The 19113-nt window shown below is 42.9% G+C and overlaps 2 protein-coding genes across 4 annotated transcripts in view; both read right to left on the bottom strand.

Annotated features, from left to right (window-relative positions):
- The window catches only part of miga2 (mitoguardin 2), a 532313-nt gene that overhangs the window by 324390 nt on the left and 188810 nt on the right, over positions 1–19113 (bottom strand). The gene's annotated exons all lie outside the window — the stretch shown is intronic.
- Positions 1–19113, bottom strand: part of setx (senataxin) — a 125491-nt gene that overhangs the window by 64696 nt on the left and 41682 nt on the right. Inside the window, exons 5-9 of the mRNA XM_028809064.2 lie at positions 12442–12661; positions 9237–9356; positions 7615–7786; positions 5565–5655; positions 858–4520 (exon numbers count right to left, since the gene is read on the bottom strand). Coding sequence (XP_028664897.1) covers positions 858–4520; positions 5565–5655; positions 7615–7786; positions 9237–9356; positions 12442–12661 — 4266 coding nt within the window. The remainder of the gene's footprint in view (positions 1–857; positions 4521–5564; positions 5656–7614; positions 7787–9236; positions 9357–12441; positions 12662–19113) is intronic.

Genomic DNA, 19113 nt, shown 5'->3' with positions numbered 1-19113 from the left:
TTACTGTATAGAGAACTTTTCTCACTACTCAAAGCACTCTCCACACAGGGAGGACCCAGGAAGCAAACCCACAATCTCCTTACGGCAAAGCAGCAGCACTACCACTGTGCCACCTTCATAAAATATGTATTCGAAGTGAAAAGAAAGACTTTCAGACTAAAGCACAGAATGGTAGCATTTATATTTAATAACAAAACAGTATTGGGGGATGATGACTGTTGCATTTAGTCGCCCAATTCTAGCTGAGCAGAAAGTACTGGGAAAAATAACGTTGACTAAAGTTAGCATTTGGTCGCACACCCTTCACACTCAATATGTCTGCTAGTGCTGCCGCTTCTCAATAAGGACACCCAGGGCTTGAATGAAGTTTGCATGTCCTCTCTGTGTCCATGTCCATGTCAGTGTCAGTCTCTCACAGCCCAAACTGGCGATGCTAAATTGATGTCAATCTGTGTGTGCACGCGCATGTGTGTGTTCTCCATGTGATGTACTGGAGTCCTGACCAGGGATCACTCCTGCCTTGGGCCCACTGCTTGTGGGCGCTGTTCAATATATACATATATTTTTTTTTTTCTTTTCCCAAGAGACGCTTGCTTTAGCTTCAATAGCAGGTGACATGCAACTGCCCTCTTTTGGTTTAGCGCTGGCAGACTGAGACAGCTTGCCAACACGTTAGAGCAGACGTGCTTCCCCTCATTCCATTTACTATACCCATCACCAACCCAGAACAATTTCAAAATTGCAGTTTATCTGCCAGTTACATAATTTTACTAAAAGATCAAAACTTGCACCTTTCTCAGCTAGGCCTTTTAAATCCATAAGCCCCAATACTGGCAAACAGAGTAAGTATATCTCACCTCCTCAAACGTGTTCATCATCAGCAAAGGGTAAAATGTACAAAAGTACTCCTCAAAGGACTGGAATCTGTCCGGTACCTCCTTTAATGGAAACTTGCACAGATTATCTGGAGCTCCAAACTGAGGAAAGTTGTCAAACATCTCATAGGACCACTTCAGGATTTCTTGTATGAAGAATTTGGGGTCAAGGTTGGCTGGGAGTAAGGAGGTGGCTTTAAGGGTATCAGGGTTCTGATGCATCACAGGCCTGGGTATGGACAGAACGGGGTTTGGGGGGATGTTGACCCTGTGCGATACATTACTTATCATTTCACGCTCTTGTCCGTTAACTGGTGGAGGCCTGGCAGGAGCGGGCAGAGCTGTGCTCCTCGAAGGCAAGAGTGGACGAACAATTTTTTTTATACTAGCCGTTTTTGTGGGTTTCTCCAGCTCCTGAGCTAAGGTAGCACTTCGACTGGTGGAGGCGTAGATCTTTGTTGTGGAAGGTTTCAGAGCTTTCTGCTCAGATATGGGCATTCCTGGCACAAGGAATACATGCTCATCTTTCTTTGCTTCCACTAGTGGTTTTGGAGCTGCTAAGCCTTCTGTCTGGACAGCAGCAGGCTGGTTATTTGCAGGTTTAATGGAAGGCCTTAGACCGTACAAGTCGCCCACAGAGCCCTGACCTACTGGAACATTCTGGTCGAGACCAAAATCATCTGAAGTTTCTACCTGAGAGCACATTTCCATATCAATGGGATCAGGCTGGGTCAAATTCCATTCATCATCATCATCATCTTCATTTTCTGCTTTACTGTTTTCCACACCAGGCTGATCTTTTTCTCGTGCTAGTGAAGGATGAAGGCTCTGGTCACAATTTACTCCTTGCTCTGGATTATCTGCAGCAGAAGTACCAGCCTGCTTCATATTGTCATCCTCATCCTCAGAATCTGGACCAAGCTGAGACAGAGGAAAGAAGTCAATGTCTTTGTACGCAGCCTTTTTCATGTCATTAGACATCGGCTCAGCCTTCTTCGGCGGTGGAAGCTTCGGTGATGCCACATCACTTACCTTGCCGAAAAAGGAGTTACTTTGGCAAGGAATGGCTTGCTTAGGAGGTGCAGGTGCAGAAGGGGGCATTTTTGAAGTCTTCTGTAAATCCTTTGGTCTGCACTGTAGAAGAAATTGGAGGTACTGAGGATTCATCTTAGATATACCCTTGCCCACTGACTTCTGAGGGCGGAGGGAATGGTTTCCTTTACTCTTTCGAATCCTCCGGCTTCGATTATCTAGTTGCACATCTCGTCCTTGCCTACGGAGCTCTTCAATGCTGCTCAAGGAATTTTGAGACACCTCCCCCTGACGTGGTTTCTTCTTCAAGCAAAGCCTCTCGGCAATACACAAGTCTTCCTGCGGACGTACCGTTTCAGTAGGCACAACCGCAGATGCCGAGGCAGTGGGTGGCATTTTTTCTAATAAATGGGATGTTGAAGGCACGTTTTTCTCAATGCTTTGAGGAGATGCCTTAGTGGCCTTTGACTTTTCTGCTGAAAGACACGTAGTTGATTTTGCAGTTTTTTCTGGTTGTACAAGCGTTTGGGCTTTCTTGTACCCGTCTGTGGCACAGGTGGCTGCAGCCGCTTCTTCTACACCAGCACTTTTAACCCCACAGAGCTTCCTCTGGTGTGTGCTTTCTCCCAGGGGGCTCACTTTGGCTTCAGTTTTCTTTGTAATTGCTACTGATACAGAAGATGCTGAACTGGTATTCTGGTTAAGTCCCTCTGCACATCTAAGCTGTTCTTCAGCCTCCGCTGCCACCATTTCAATTTGATCATCTGGCACATAATCGGTATCATACCCCCAGTTATCATACATTTCAACGGGCACTGGGCTCGGAGCCCCTGTGCCACTGGAGTCCTTCAAGTTCCCATCATCCTTTTCCCAGGCTGAGTAGATGTCATCTTGAGTCTCATGTTCAAAACACTGTGAATCGCACTCAAGAGAGACTGGAGAATTTAGGCCAAGATTTTCTTCACTAGTTTTCTCGGCAGCTCGGCCATGGGAAGGCTCCGACACCTCCTCTCGGTTTGCTTCGGGTTCATTTTCAGACAGGCAGGCATCTTCATCGGAGGAATCAGATATTACAATCACAGGATCTTTGACAGTGCTTACCTCCACCACTGCAATATTGTCAGCCTCCAATTTCTTTTTCATTCGTTTCACTTTTCTCTCAACTCTGTTTGGACACTGCATGGAGGACTCCTGGCTTGAGGTGTCTGGAAAGTTAAAACTTTTCGTCAGTGCAGCTAAAGAGAGGAAGCCGAGATCTTTATCGACCTGTGAAGGAGTCAAAGTGTCCTGAACGTCCGTCGCAACAGCAGCTTTTTTCCTTAAACTGGATTTTAACACTGTCAGTGGAACATCATCATCGCTGCTACTTCTCCTTTCACCGTCATCACCGAAGGGTTGCTGCCTGCTAGTTGGCCATTTGGGTTCTTGCTTTATACTTCGGGGCACAGCCGATGTCTCACCCACAAGGCTTTTCTCCTTCTGTTCTTTGGTGTTGTCGTGGCTCGAGGCACGTTTCTCACTAACGGAACAATCTTCGACTCTTTCCTTTTTGATTTGAGAAGGGGATATTACCTTCGAAAGTTTAGACAACAGGTCAGCGGAATTCAGTTTGGATTTTAAGTAGTGCAATCTGTCCTGGACAGAAGTGTGTGAGTCGGACACAGATTCCTCATCTTTATTGAAAGCTTTTCCTGCCAAGCCGCAGCTCTTCTCATTCTGCTTTGCAGGCCTTGTCTGCTCGTGACAAGAACGCACACAAAACCCTTCATCCCAAGGAGGTTCTTTTTTAAGATGAACACCACATTGTTGGTCCGATGGAGTACCGTGCTGCTCATCTCGGCATTCAAAGTGTCTTTGTTCAGATTCCCTTCTGGCGTTTTCATGCTTCGAGTTCAGAGTGGGTTCTTCAGGAGGCGATACGTTCTTCACTGAAGGCACAAGATTTCGCATGTTTTTAACAAGCGACATTAAACAGCTCTGTAGGTCTTGCAATTGAGCAGAACTGAGATTCCATCCTTGATTGAAGCCTTTGCGCATCTGTCGGTTCAACATGTCTAAATACTGCTTGCAAGAAAGTTCCGGATACAGCTGGCACCCATCTCTTAAAAGGCTGCGTATTAATTGAATGCAAGCCTGAGGGACCACCCCAATCACCTGAGGGTGCACAGATGTGGTCGAAGACACTCGTGAAGAGCTGTCCGTGGGTTGGCTAAAGGCAGGGCTACAAACGGTGGCACATTTCACAAGCACTTCAATCCAGCAGTGAGAGGTGTACCACAGCAGATTCATGCAGTTTTTACTCCGGTGGAGTTCAACAACAAAAACTAAAATGAGGACAAAAAATTCTGTGACTTTATCACAATGCTGAAGCCGACCATTTAAGAGGTCTTTGATTTCTGTGTGCAGGTGGTGAATGATCTCTCCAACGTAGACCACACTCAGTGAGTTCAGATCCATGACGGACCGGACAAACGGGAAAAACCACAAGAAGGTGCTGTCATGAATACGAATGTCCTGACCGATATCGGACTGGAGCACATTGACAAGAGACTGCATTTCTTCATACATGACTATGCAGTTCTCAATTCCCATGGGGTGTCTGTTGGCTGCATCCTGCAGTGAGGGACAAAAGGTTTACAGTTTTAACCAATCGGCTCCAAGATTAAATGAACACACACAATAAACCTCAGAAAAGAAACAGAAGGCCTCAAGAACACTTGAGAACATTTAACAAAAACACCCTCCACTATTAATTCAAAAATAATTTGGAGACTTCTTAAACAATCAGGGGCTCCAATTTAAAGTCAGCAGACGTGAATGTTTAAAGAATTTGACAGCGGCAGAGGTGAACTATTGCATTTCAGAGGTCATGGCAGGAGTCCGCTTTCAAAGGCCAGTGATGAGATTGTGTATTACCAGGGAACAGATCACTGAAGACCGTTAATTTTAAACCTCACACCTCGTCACTTCCACCTCTACTTCTATCCCTGCCTTTTAGCTTCTAATGAAGCCACGCCACCACTCACAGCCACAGCAGGCTTACAGCGCTTGCTTGGAGTCTTCACTGAACTTTCTCTTTTAATTCCACACCTCACTGTACAAGACAAGTGTCATGACATTCGCCAGGACACCAGCACTTCTCCAGTCACCAGGCCACATGATTGGTTAGTGCTGCTGTCCATGTCATTTACATGAACCCACCCCCCCCCCCCACCCCCCAATCGGCGCCGCACAGAGCAGGTAAGTTAACGTAACATTAATAAATATTGACAAATCAAAAAAAAAAAAAGTCTAATTTTCATTTTCTACAGCACCACTGAATTTCCATTAAATCCATCAAGTTACTTGAGATTTTGGAGCTTCTCATTTTCCTGTTGGTTGGAGGCTAACCTCTAAATACGGACATATCAAAATGTCATTTCTTAGATAACTACTGACTTGGATGTGCCATCCTGAACATTTTCAGCTCAACTAAATAGTTAAAACATACTGTGAGATAGCGTTTGTGAATGAGTCGGTACACACACACACACACACACACACTTTATACATTATCCCGTCACTAAATTAATTATATACAATATAATGTTGCAATATATTACAATAGCGAAAGGTTTTCATTTGTTCAAAATTAAAGAAGTTAACTGGTATCGATACCTTGCTTTGCTTATTTGTGTTACAGTCGTACACAATTTGACTGCAGGTCACCATGTCATCATCAGCCTCGGGCTCAACTTTAACTCTAGGTCTGTAATAAAGAGAAAAAGAAAAAAACGTTTTCACGACCATATTGAAATAGAAAACTTGCCGAGCTGTTACACGATACCAAATGGCAAAAGATTCCTTAAAAACAGCCAAGGCCAATTAAGTCTGACAAGATTAAACACAAGCCTTTTAAAATGAAGATCCAAAAAACCAAGAAGGCAGATAAGACATCAGTGGATGAGGCCCAATAAAGAACTGGTGGGGCCATATAAGCCGACTATTAGTCAATGGCGTACACCTCACAAGAATGAATGAATGAATGGGCAGCTCTACTCTTTCATTCTGATCACTGCAGTGCCATCCATCATCTCCAGGTCAAACACGCGTCTTTTTCTCGATTCCCCCTCGGTTTAAAGTTAGAAATCAAAAACAATTCAGACAGGATTACAGAGCATATTGCAGACTTTCATTTAATGCGATTTGCATGGATTTCGGTTACATGACACTTTTGCTACATGGTCCTCCCACCCCCATTTCAGGGGGCCATGCTGTTTGGGGACAATTGGCTTCACAGGGGGTTGATTCCTCAGGTGGGTTTCATGGCTTGATAAGATACCTCGGCTTGCTTCTACCCTTTGCAGTCTGGAACTGACAAGAGCTGTGCTAATGAAAGTCAAAGAAGCCATTATTGAGGTTGACACACAAGAAGAAAACCAATGGTGACATTAGTAACACCTAAACCAGGATTACCTAAATCAGTGGTCTGAAATTATCATCAAGAAGAACACACTTGTGAGCTCAGTAATCGTAAAGGGGCTGGCAGGCGAAGGAATACCTCCACTGCTAATGACAGAAGAATCGTCACTGGCCAAGAAAATGCCCCAAATGGCAGATCAGAAACACTCTTCAGGAGGCAGATGTGGATGTATCAGAGACAAACTTATCTGCAGACGACTTCATGAATAGAGACACAGAGACCATACTGCAAGATGCAAACCACAAAAACAGGATGGCCAGATGTCCTTTTTCACAAACTGTTTTCAAAGAGTCTGTAGGATTCTGAAAATAGTTATTGTGGACAGTCCAGACAAAAATGAACCTGCATCACAGTGATAGCAAGAGCGAAGTGTGGAGATGAAAATGAACTGCCCAAGATCCAAGGCAGACCACCTCATCTGTTAAACATGGTGCTAGGGGTGTCATGGCTTGGGCATGTATGGCTGCCAACAGGTACTGGCACACTTCTCTATGGATGATGGAGCTGCTGACGGCACTCTCAAGATGAATTCTGAGGGGTGTAGAAACATCTGATCTGCTCAAGTTCTAGCAAAGGTTTCCAAACTTGCTGGACATCACTTCATCTTACAAGATAATGATCCAAACAGACTGCTGAGGCAACATACGAGTTTGTCAAAGCTAAAAAATGGAAAATTCTTGAATGACCAAGCCAGTCACTCAATTTCAATCCAAGCGAGCAGACCCCCCCCCCCCCCCCATATGCAGAAGAGAAAACCAAAAGTGGACAAACTCCTTAAAAAAAAGCAGGAGCGGAAGATGGCTGGAGGAGAAGCTCGGCAGAGCATCACCAGAAAAGCTCCTCAGCACCTGGTGATGTCTGCGATTCAGACTTCAAGCCATCATTGCAAGCAAGGAATACGAGACAAAGAACCAAATATGACAATGGCTTTAATAGACCTGCCAGTGCTATGTCCCAAACATCATGGAGTCTTGCAATAGGGGACCATTTAGAAAAAGCTCTCAATTCTACACCCTGTGAAGGAAAAGTATGCACAAACCCTTAAAGTCTGCAATGTGTACTTTAAAACAACAAATCAAATAATTCAGATGGGATTAAACTGTGGAGGAAAGGGGTACAATCAATATAAAAGTGTGTGTCCTAAACATTATGGAGGGCACTGTACATACTCCTAGATCATGCTGAAATCAACATGTTCTGTAAATAGTACAAGTGTAAAATGAAGGCAGCATTCAAACTGCTTACCCGGAGGTATTTCTGCGAAGATGTTCAACCTCTTTGTTGTAACTAGGACTTCTAATTATGGTCTGAAAAGTAGCATTTGGGTCAATCAGCATGGCCCACACCTTTGAGCCAAGCCGATCCAGAATTACCATAAAACACTGTAATGCAGGCCAGAAGGGATCCTGATCATCATCTGTAAGCCAACAGAAGAAACATCAAGACATAGAAAAATGCAACATTTAAAAAAAAAAACAAACAAAAAAAAAACGCACCCCCCCTTTATTCAGTGCAGTACATGATTTCAATACACATTATAACATCTATTAAAAGATTACAAGCATGCATGTAAACCAAAAACATTACTAAAAATTAACAATGCTTAAGGGAGAGCCTTTACAAGCTTTAAGAATATCTTCTCAGGAAGTAGGAGTAAACCTGAACGAATAGGAATAGCTGGGAGCACTGCTCACGTCTGGGATGTGTGGCACCTTGAGAGTAGAATACTGCAGAATGCCCTGAAGGGTCTAGAGATGAACGACTAGACAGATGGTCATGTAGTTCTATTCACGAATCATGGACCTGGGAGAGTGGTGATGTGCAGCAGCCTGATTAGCACATGAAAGTAATTTCACTGGACAATAAAAACCCTGAAGACAATGACTAGCTAAGCCAGGGTTTCCCCAATCAGTGTGCTGCAGCCCAGAGGTGCACCATATGAGCTACCCAGGTGAGCTACAGAAATAAGTGTTGCTCACCTGGGTCTGAACCAGAGGGGGTCAAGTGCCTCAGTTGGTCGAGACATGTCTAAGGAGGACAGGACTATCTGGAAAAGGTGACACAAAAGCAGCTCTGTGACCACTATGTTGTGGACATGGCACTTTGGATGCACCTCCTGGCAACTAAAGTCCACCTGCCTGGGTGTGTGGTCACCAGTGAGTCTCACAGGGCCGGTGGATATTGAGCACACTAGTTGCCTCTGAGGCAGAGAGGTATGGGTAACGAGAGAAAGCAGCTTGCAGATGCCACCAAAATGCTTAATATGTGCCATGTCTACAGACGCTGATCTCAGACTTCTCTGGAGGTCTTGCCCTCTTGGGCGAGTTGAGCATGTTTAAAGATATATTGTATTTGTGGTTAGTAGAAGAGTGGTGTGCCACCACAGAAAAAAGGTTGGGTAACACTGAGCTAAGCTGAAGAAGGGGCCCGAGTTGCCACAAAAGCCTGCATATTGTAATCTCTCTAGTTAGACAATAAAACGCATCATTTTGCTTTATTTCCCACTACATTCATAATGACTAACACGGTACAACACCCTATCACTACAACGTTTGTATGAAGAAAAATACACAGTATCACTATAAAAAAACTGCCTCTTATGGTGATGTTTTAAAATCCATTACATTAGCCGCACGTTCAAATTAGCTGGAAGACTTACTGCACTTAAAGATCACATGCAGCTATAAAATTGAACTTGTCCTTGAACTAAACCTGAATTCGACAAAAATGCGAGTCCTCAAATCTGAATTCAGAGAAAAGACCAGGCACTGAAATATGAAACCGACATGGTCAGACTGGCATGAGCTGGTAATGTTTAATAGCTGCTGCACACATCTTTTGAGAGTACACACTTTAGGACATTTTACCTTCTGGCCTCTTCTCCATGGTGTTAAGGATTGACTGCATGAGGTTACTTTGTCTGTCAGGTCCCAATAACAAAGTATCCATAGCCTGTGCATCCAGGACTGTCAACAGCATGCAGATACCTGCATCAAGAAAAAAAAAAAAAAAAAAAAAAAAAAAAAAGAAATCCGACAGAAAATTATCAAATATCAAAATAAAACAGGAATGTAGAAGTGTAAAAAGAAAACGAAAAAGTTACAAGGTCCAAGGGCTGGCCGCACCTTACTTTAAGTGAGAAATGGCCATTCAACCCAAAGCGGCTCACTGGTCCTAGCCACTCAATTCCTCCAAAATAACATCATGTCAAGTTGTTTTGTTCCACCACACTACTTGGTCTCTTATGCCATGTGTTTGTGGTTCTCTCTGAAGAACAACTTCACAAATGTTTGGGCGAAATCTCCCCTTAACAAGTTCCCAGCTGTGTCCTCGTGGTCTTCTCTATCCATCCATCTCTCTCTTATTGAACTCATTTTAAAGTCAGTCTCGATCCACTGGAGTAATTGGTTTCATAATTTTAAACACTTCAATCAGGTCAACTATTAATCTCCTTTTATTTAAATTGAAAAAGGTTCAGCTCCTTGAATCTTTCCTCCCAACTCATCCCCTGTATCTTTCCTGTAGCCCAGAGAGCGAAATGGAACACAGTACTCCAGATGAGGCCTCACCGTTGCATTTACAAAGCTCAAGCAGAACCTCCTTGGACTTGAACGGCACACATCAAGGCGCTATATAACCTGACATTCTGTTAGCCTTCTTAATGGCTTCTGAACACTGAGCGGCAGTTGACAGTGTCCAGTCCACTGCACATCTCAAAAAGTGGTCTCTCAATTTTCAGAACTCCCATTGTGTTTTCAACTTCCTACATGTAATTCTTTACATTTACCAACATTCATTTTCGAAGGCCACAAATATGCCCAAGCCCATCTGCTGTCCAAGTCCCTCTGTGACGACCCAATGGATTCCAAAATTACCTGCCAATCCACCTATCTTGGTATCATCTGCACACTTAACCAGCTCGTTACTTATATTCCTATTAAAATCATTTATATATATTAAAAGATAGCTGGACACCATTCTTAACTTTACCCAATTCTGAGAAGATTCTTCACCCCTTTCTGGTTTCTCATTTTGTTAAAAGATAAGTAAACAGGATAAGGTGGACTTTTCCCATACTACTCTGAACAAATGTCCCTCTCCCTGATCATCCCACTTTAGCATGTTGCTCCCATAACCCTCATAAAAAGAAGGAATGACAAATCAAGTCAAGTTGAGGATCATGCACTGGTACAGTGTGTTGCCGCACCCACCACACGACGAAACAACTTGGGATCCCGGTTTGCAACCCCCCAGGTAGACACGCGGTCCAGTCCCACCCTCCAGAAATGACCCTCTATCTTTCATAGCCAGGTGTTATATTGGTGACCCCTTTACCTGGTCCAGCCACTCGGGGCCCCAACAATGAGGATTGTATGAGCCAGATCACCCTCAGGGGAAACGCGCCACATGGCCGTAGTGCCGTAACGGACGCTCTCTCACAATGCAGGTAATGTGCCTCATTCGGGACTCCATGAGCAACACAAAGTCAAACCAACGGTACCCAAGGATTTTCCGGAGAGACACATTAAAGGCCTGAATCTTGGTGTTTATCAGGACATTCGCAAGCCCAAACACAGACTCCTCGCTCAGTCTCTCAAGCGCCTTGATCAGAGCCTCCATTGACTCCGCGAAGATCACAGCATTGTCAGCAAAGTCAAGATCAGTGAATCTTTCTTCACCAACAGATGCCTCACAACCTTGCCCAACACCCAGTCCTTACAAGCACTGAACAGAGTAGGAGCAGAACACATCGCTGACAAACCGCAGAATCAACTGGGAAAAACACAGAGGCTCTGCCTCCACTCTGCACAGCACTCACAGTACCAGTCTACAGGGCAGCCATGATATCCAGCAACCTCAAGGGGATCCCGCAAACCCTCACAATGACAAAGAGAATTAAAATATTATTAAACTGTCATTTTTCTCTCTACTCGTATCAGGACGACTGGTGATCTCACCACAAAATTTTTATCTAAGGAGTCATCAGGCACTTACGAGGGTTGTCTGGGTTCTGCACGGAATCACTCGAAATAAGTAGTTTTTCTATTTTTCTCATGTACTTCGATCCTTTTTAAACTTTTTCCAAGTATTCACTGCCAACATCAATGCACTTTTGGGATCTTCTGACCCACGCCACAAAACACTCGCGAAAGGCTGTCTTTGGGAGGTTGTCCAGCTGTTCTTTGACAGCTGCAATCAGTTCCTCTCGAGTTTCGAAGTTGTGGCCTCGCAGGGGTTCTGTCACCTTCGGGAAGAGCCAAAAGTCACATGGTGCAAGATCAAGTGAGTAGGGTGGCAGGTTCAAAACATTGACACCACGGTCTTCAATGAAATGCTTCGTCGCATTAGCCGTGTGGGCTGGCGCATTGTCATGATGCAAAAAGTGCCTTCGCAAGTTCTTGGACCGGCCTCTAGCCATCGCAGAAAAAACGTCAGGCAGGCACTGAGTGGTGTACCACTCAGAGGTGACAGTTGTCCCCTCCATCAGCGGAATTGATGCGACAATGCCATCGATGTTGAAAAAGACGGCAAACATGGTACGTTCCACCGAGCAGAATAAACCATCAGAAAAGTCGTAAAAAAACATCACTCGAAAGTCACGCACGCACGGAGTCGGGAGCTTCGCCGCTAGCGCCGGCTGCGCACTCTCAGTTCGTTTGCTTCTCGTGTTCATTCTGAAGGAAGAGAGGGAGCAAAACCTCTGAACAAAAACATGCAACCACTTGAATAATCCCTCTACACAGCAGAACAGGTTTCGACAGGCTGACACTCGACAAACGATAAAATTCCGCACAGAACCCAGACAACCCTCGTAACAGCTACTCAAACTGGCAACTGAAAGAGTTGTTTTTTTATGATGAATTCATTTTAGAATCTGTAGTCCCCATCATCAATACCATCAAGACTGTGCTGTGCACACAACAATCTTGAATTAAGGCAGGGGTACTGAATTGTGAAGCACCAACACAAAAAAAAAAAAAAAATTGCAGAAAAGATCTCCCCCCCCCCCCCCCAATACTATTTAGCATTTTTGCAGTTTTTATAACAAGGAAGCAGGTGTTTACGCCTTACCTAACCAGTAGTTTTTATAGTTGTTGGCCTCATAGAGGTGAGGTGGAAGCAGAATCAGCTTGCCCTCTTCCATTCCTTCAGAGTTGTATATATCAGAGTTCACAAACAGATCCAGCTCAATGACCTTAAACATACAGCTAACCACATCCTGGAGGTCATAGAAATCATCACGATCCACCTTTCCCAAGGATCTTGCAGTACGAATTGCCCATTTCCGAATCTAAAGCACAGAAAAAAAGCAAAGAAAAAAATGGAACAACTTCTTACTTTCAGCAAAGCACAAAACGGTGTCAACCACTTACAACACTGAAACTGGAAATGTCCTTAAGCAGGGGGATGTACATACTACAGCATGGGACATATGCAAGTAAAGGTTGACATGTGGTGAAGGGGGTCGCATCTAAAAGATAACGGAATTTAGTTTATTGTGCTGTTTAACACTAGAATCCCTGAAGCCACGAAAAAACTTGTAAGATGCCAGATCTAAACATTAGCGTGGCGAACTGCTCGCGTACTGAAGTGACTTTAGCTACAGGTGGAAGTCCTTTTCACTTTATGGTGCCAAGCAGAGTTGTGTTGCAGTGCAGCAGTCTATTAGCCAATGAAAGCGCTATGAAGAAGCCATCTGTTGTTAAGGTCCTGCCTTTGTCCAGTCTGATGGCGGTCACGGGACATCAGATCTTTGATTGCTGGTACAACAAACAGTTCTGAGCAGGCATCAGCCACAGTGTTGCTCTTGTGAAAAGAATGGAGATAAACGCCATCAACTCGGAGAGGGAGAGGCAAGTTCATTGTACCACGTGAACATCACGGAGACAATAAAACTGAATAATTAAAAAGTGTTAACTTCTACAAGTAGCCAAAATTTACACTGAGTGTTACAGACTCAAATCAAATGCATGTTTTTAAATTACATTATTATTATTATTATTATTAATAGCTCACTACTCAAAACGTGGAGCACCCAGTCTTGAACCCGGTACCTTTGAGTTACAAGGCAGCAGTTCTTAATTCTGCACCATTCCAGAATACGTGTAAACTTCCTGTCGATTGACATTTGAGCTCCAGTTTTTAACTCATTGACAGCCACATGTAAAATTGAATGCTTGTTTTTTTTTCCTTTGGTTATATTCTGAATAAAAGTGCACGTGTTTATTTGATATCTGGGCTAAAGACTTCACACATTTTATACACTTCACCTCATTATTAGTAGAACATGGAAAAAGTTTGCATTAGGTATGTGTTCAGCATTTCTTGTATTTCCTTTCATCCTACACGGACCCAGATCATTGTAGACACGAAACACACGTGAAACGCATGTACTCCAAATAATGATATGCTGTATTATTTACCTTCTACAACTCCAGGCACCTCACACACAGATAAGGAGCCTTGTGCTTGGAGAATTATTTGCTTGAGTTGAGCTCTGTCAAAGGGATGGGTTGTGGGATAGCAGGCTGCTTGTGCTGATCGACACATTTACAAAACAAAACACACTGATGAGGAGGTGCGAAGGGATTTAAGCAGGGAAAGGATTACAAATTTTTTTTCCCCCATAGGCTTCAGGGATTCTAGTGTTAAATGCGCACAAGCTTCTGCATACAGATGCAGAAAAAGGCACTTGTCCAATCTCTGCACACCAATCTTAGTACATTAGAAAGATTCACACAAAAAGGCCACGCAGCTCAAAAGGGCTCCTGAAAAATCCTACGGTCTAACACTCAGTTCCCAGCTTTATTTCATGTGCCAACATCTGTTTGAGATTTATCCTTAGCAAGTTTTCCCAGATGTGTCCAGTCTTCTTGTTGAAATCAAATGACAGCCTGGATCCAATGGACTGCTGCTGTGTTCTGTTGATCTCTGAAAGTGGAGCTGGGAATGGAGGTCACACCAGAGCTGACTGCATTCCAGTAAAACATTCAGAAAACCAATATGGATGAATCCAGGAAAACCTTTGCTGTGCTTACTCCATCGGAATAAACAGCATTTCATAACAATGCATTGTGATTGTGTTCATATCCTAACACCGCAGCAACCTGTCCACAGATAGAAGTTGGACAGCACTGTGTGCGACACAGCTTTAATGAGACAAAAGTGCAAAAAAGCTGCACAGCACTACAGCGTTCACTAAAGTTTGCATTGTATGTCACCATCTCAAGTCTGTCAAACAAGCCCCAAATTTCCAAGTTGAATATCTGAATTATGGGGGTGTTCCAGTTAAACATTCAGACTAGGAACTCAAATTCCCGATTTCTTTTATAATTTTAAGCACTTTAATCATGGCACCTCTACTTAAACCAAAGGGGCTCAGCTCCTTTTCTTTCCTCATAGCTCATTACACTCAGTCCCAGAATCAGACTGCTTGTCCTTCTCTGGACTCTCCGGTGGTGATGGTGGAGTTCTTTAGTATTTGCCTGCACCATACCATTAATTTGCTCACAGCTAGTCTGCTGGGTTATGCCATGCACAATATCTCCGTGTAAAGGGGTGGTGTACTTGTATGAAATGCACCTCAGAACTTTCTTACTGGACTTAAGATGAGAAATGTCCAACATATTCTTCACAAAAGGTTATTCATTTTAGTTACAGTGCAATACCATAAACACATGGGTGAGCAACATTGGTCCTCAAGGGGTGCAATGGCTACAGGTTTGTGTTCTAATCAAATTTCTTAATGAGAAGTCAATTATTGTTCAAGTACCATTTTATTGCTTCATTTGAGTTGTCACTCGTTAAGATTTCAGACCCCCAATTGCTTATTTTAGTGTTAACAGCTGTGTTTAGCGTTTTTAAACGGCACCTAATTAACAATAAGACACAAATGACAAAGGAACCAGCAGTTCTCCATCTTATTTGTCTTCATATACACAATTGTGCATTGTGAACCATCTGGTTTAATAAAACATTCAGAAGGAAAAGGAAGAGAAAAAAAAACTGAAGGAATGAAATCTCCTCACCCACTTTAGGCTTTAAATCAGGAATGATATCCCTGGGGGAAAAAAATTGGGTGGGAGGAATGCGGGGACAAAACCTACAGCCACCATGTCCCTTCAGGACCAACACTGCTCACTCCTGCCATAATACATTAGTAGGTAGGGTAAAGCCAGCTAAGTTGTAATTAATAGTTCTCAGAGTCAAAGCAGCTCCTACTTATGGCTTGACGTAAGCAGTGCTTTTTGTTCCTTTCCTGGTTGGCTTTTTCTGACACATGGAGAGATCTTCAGCACACTTTGAGCTTTGGTCACCAATAGTACTGCAGTTTTCCCTTTGAGATTTTTACATTATGATTGTAAAATTTCACCTGCTGGCCTGGTGATGCAGTCTCACTCTAAGTCATGCACTTGATTTCCTTACAGACACGTTTTCCACTCTTACAGTCCTGCACTGGTTGCCCTTTGGAGTAAATGATTGCTCCCACCTTTGTCACGGTCACAACCCATAGGCTTTGGGAGGTCCTGCTTGGACAGCAGAAGTTACAGCCAGCCTGAGAGCACTGAACTTGACGAATGAGCCCAGGAAGTAAGACTTCTTGCCATTGGGTTCTTGAATGCACAAAGCCCATCTTTTTTGGTTGATTATTTATGCCCTACAAGGTTGCCAATCACTCCTGAAGCTTGGGTATATGGATGGTACCTAAAAGAGCTATCTCTGGGATGTCACTTGGTCTGTGATTGATCATTTTATTAGATAAAGTGCAGGGGCTGCATTATGAAGAGAGGACCGGTCAGAAAATAAGCCAACATCAACAGTGTGTCAGCTACGACACAAGTCAACGACTTTTGTACCAGGCACAACAAAATAGATAAATGTCAGTCTGCCCTACATCTGCCACAAATGAAATTCAGGCCCTGTGGCTGCTAACAAGCCTGACTGAGCTCACCTTTGACTGTTTCAGCTTTTCTTAGCATTGAGATCAGTGCTACCACTTAAGTGATACACATTAGTATTGGCAATACTGTAGTCTAGTAGGACACTCAAAGACACATTCAGGAGTCAAGGGTGTGCTTTCTTGTTTTTTTACAAATTCATCACAGATCCTAAAAGGAAAACCACATGCTGGGCAGCAGACAACAACAGGCTTTGTTGAAAAGAAAGAGCAACAGATTCATTGAGCGTTTAAATTTGTGTTGCCCATCTTCTCACTTGGGATCTCTTTGCTCATGTAGCCTCATATAAAGTTTATAATTTAGCTGTTACGTCTGATGTCTCCCAGATTTTGTTTTTTTTGCATGACGCTCTGCATATCCTTTTTACTGAAAGTGTGGGCTAAAAAAGAAAACTAAAAAAAAAAAGTTAGACCTTAAGAGCGATTTTGAAAATGGTGGACTTTATGGTCTGTATCTACTGTAGAGGTTAAGCAGGAACCAGTTCCACTGGACTGTCACCAGAGCAGTAGGACAGTCAGACTGGGACTCTGAGGCAGACAATTTTACAGGTTTTGCCTAAACATTTTAATTTAACATGCTGAATATTGAAAGTTTTACTTTGCTTTACTAAAGCAAAGCTGTGATATTTTTCTGATGTAGCAGACGACTTCAAAATGTGAGCAACTCCCTTCACAGTATCAGACTGGCAGAGAATGAACTTAGTTAACAACACATGGCAGAAATTCAAGGTTCATTTGCACACAAAAGGAACTGTAGATAGATGGAATAAACTCCCAACAACTGTAGTTGATAGTGACACCCTATTGAACATATTTTTGTCTTTGGGGTTTAAACAGGAATTGATGAGCCAGATTTGGCTTTAAAAACACATTCCTTTTATATAGGACTAAAACTATTAATTTAAGTCATCATCCGATTATTTAAAAACCATAAGCACAAGAAAGGTGCACTGAATTGTTTACATAAGAACTGACTCAGGTTAGATTTTGAAGAACCGTGTAGAGTAGAGTACAGTACAGTTTCATTCACTTGACTGAGACATATGGGGACTGTCGGCCTCTGGTGTACCTCAGGAGTTTGTGATGCAGCACACAGACGTCACCACCGTATAAAAAGCCAGAGTGATCCAAAAACTCATGGTAGAACTGTAAGGCAGTACACTAGTTAGGTTTAATACGATAAACAGCTATATGAACAGATAAAAGTAGATGCACAGGATAGGAATCTTAATCCTGAAGGAAATCACAAAAAAAGTTATGTAACAATCTTAACAGCAATGTTTGCTGTTATGGTGTATAAAATCTACATCTTATTCTGTATATTTTGCTCAATCCCAACAAGATGAATTCAGATGTAGGAGGCATTATAATAAAAAAGGCATATCCTCTTCCCTTATACCTGACTTTTATAACAGTTGTTCATAGCTTAGTGCTAATTTGTTTACAGCCTGGGAAAGGAAGCCTGGATTGATACCTCAGGCTATTGATTACTTTATGGATGGACATCTGGGACATCAATTGGGTTTTACGATCTGGGAAATGAAGGCTGAGGCAATATCAAAGAACTTTATTACCTGGGGAGCAAAATTCATCCATCATATTGACAGCCAGCCAATCAGGTGCTTGGAACATTCATGTGCTGTGAAACCATGGCATGAAACTTTATAATAAATATGCCTCATTTTGAAAGAAACGTCAGCAGAAGAAGAAGAGAAACGGTGACGACGGAAGAGCGACGTCAGAGAACAACACAAAGACACGTGTGACCAGTTTTCATCCGATCGTCAGTCAACAGCATTCTCATGAACATTGATTGCTAAATCAAACGCCGCCCTGGGACTTTCATCCTTGACATCACTGATTCCTTTCAGTAAGCTTTTTTTAAGACTATTTTATCCAGACTTTACTATCAATCTTATTTTCTATTACTTATTATGTTCTTTAATAAATAGTAACTTGTTTTCATCTTTCTATGCTTTGTCTTAATGTCTAGAGTGATTGAAGTAATAAGGTAGATTTCTAAGAGCACCTGGCGTAGCTGGAGATTTTGCCATACACTCTGTGCTGCGGGCTTTTAAAGCGGAGAGTGAGGTGCCACTCAATAGTTAGGGGACAGTATGAGAAGAAGAAGGTATTCTTGGCTGATAAATGGCCTACAGTCAAGGATACCGAGTCTTTGTATGTTTTAATATTTTCTTGGAGACCAAAAGTAACATTTAGGTCTGAGGTCTATTTAAAACATCATAAGTTGTCCGTGCCGATAATAAATAAGTCTCTTGATGTGCGGAGAGAGTGACAAGTTGTGTTATACTTAAAGCATTTGTGTGGTTTTTAAGTGCTAAAAGTTAGCCAACTGTGTGGGAGTCATTTGTAGGGCACTGTTGTGGTTATGGTCTGAGTGTGTGTGAATCTATGTATGTGTGTGTTATTATTTAAGGTGCGGGAGTAGACCAATCCAATAACGAACTTGACAAAGGGTAAATAGACGATAACACAATGGCAAAGAGGAAAAAGCTGAAGTTCAAGGTAACTGCAAGCGATCAGAGGGTGAAAGGTTAACTGCAGACAGAGGAGCCCAAGTGTAACAGCTGCTGGCAGAGCAGCCTGCTGCCGAGGATTCTACTCCGTTTAACCAAGATGACCAGAATATTTGCTTTGCGTTTGCCCAATGACAGCCTAAGTGTCCTTCTCTGAACTACCTGTAACCTAAATGTTTTTGATAATTATAGAATGTTTTAATGTAATTTATATGGCGGTGCTGTGACCCTGTATTCTGTGAAGAGGAA

The sequence above is a fragment of the Erpetoichthys calabaricus genome, chromosome 9 (assembly GCF_900747795.2).
Source record: "Erpetoichthys calabaricus chromosome 9, fErpCal1.3, whole genome shotgun sequence".
Taxonomy (NCBI): domain Eukaryota; kingdom Metazoa; phylum Chordata; class Cladistia; order Polypteriformes; family Polypteridae; genus Erpetoichthys; species Erpetoichthys calabaricus.
The sequence above is the reverse complement of the archived record's forward strand: the minus strand, read 5'-3'. Positions and strand labels throughout refer to the sequence as shown.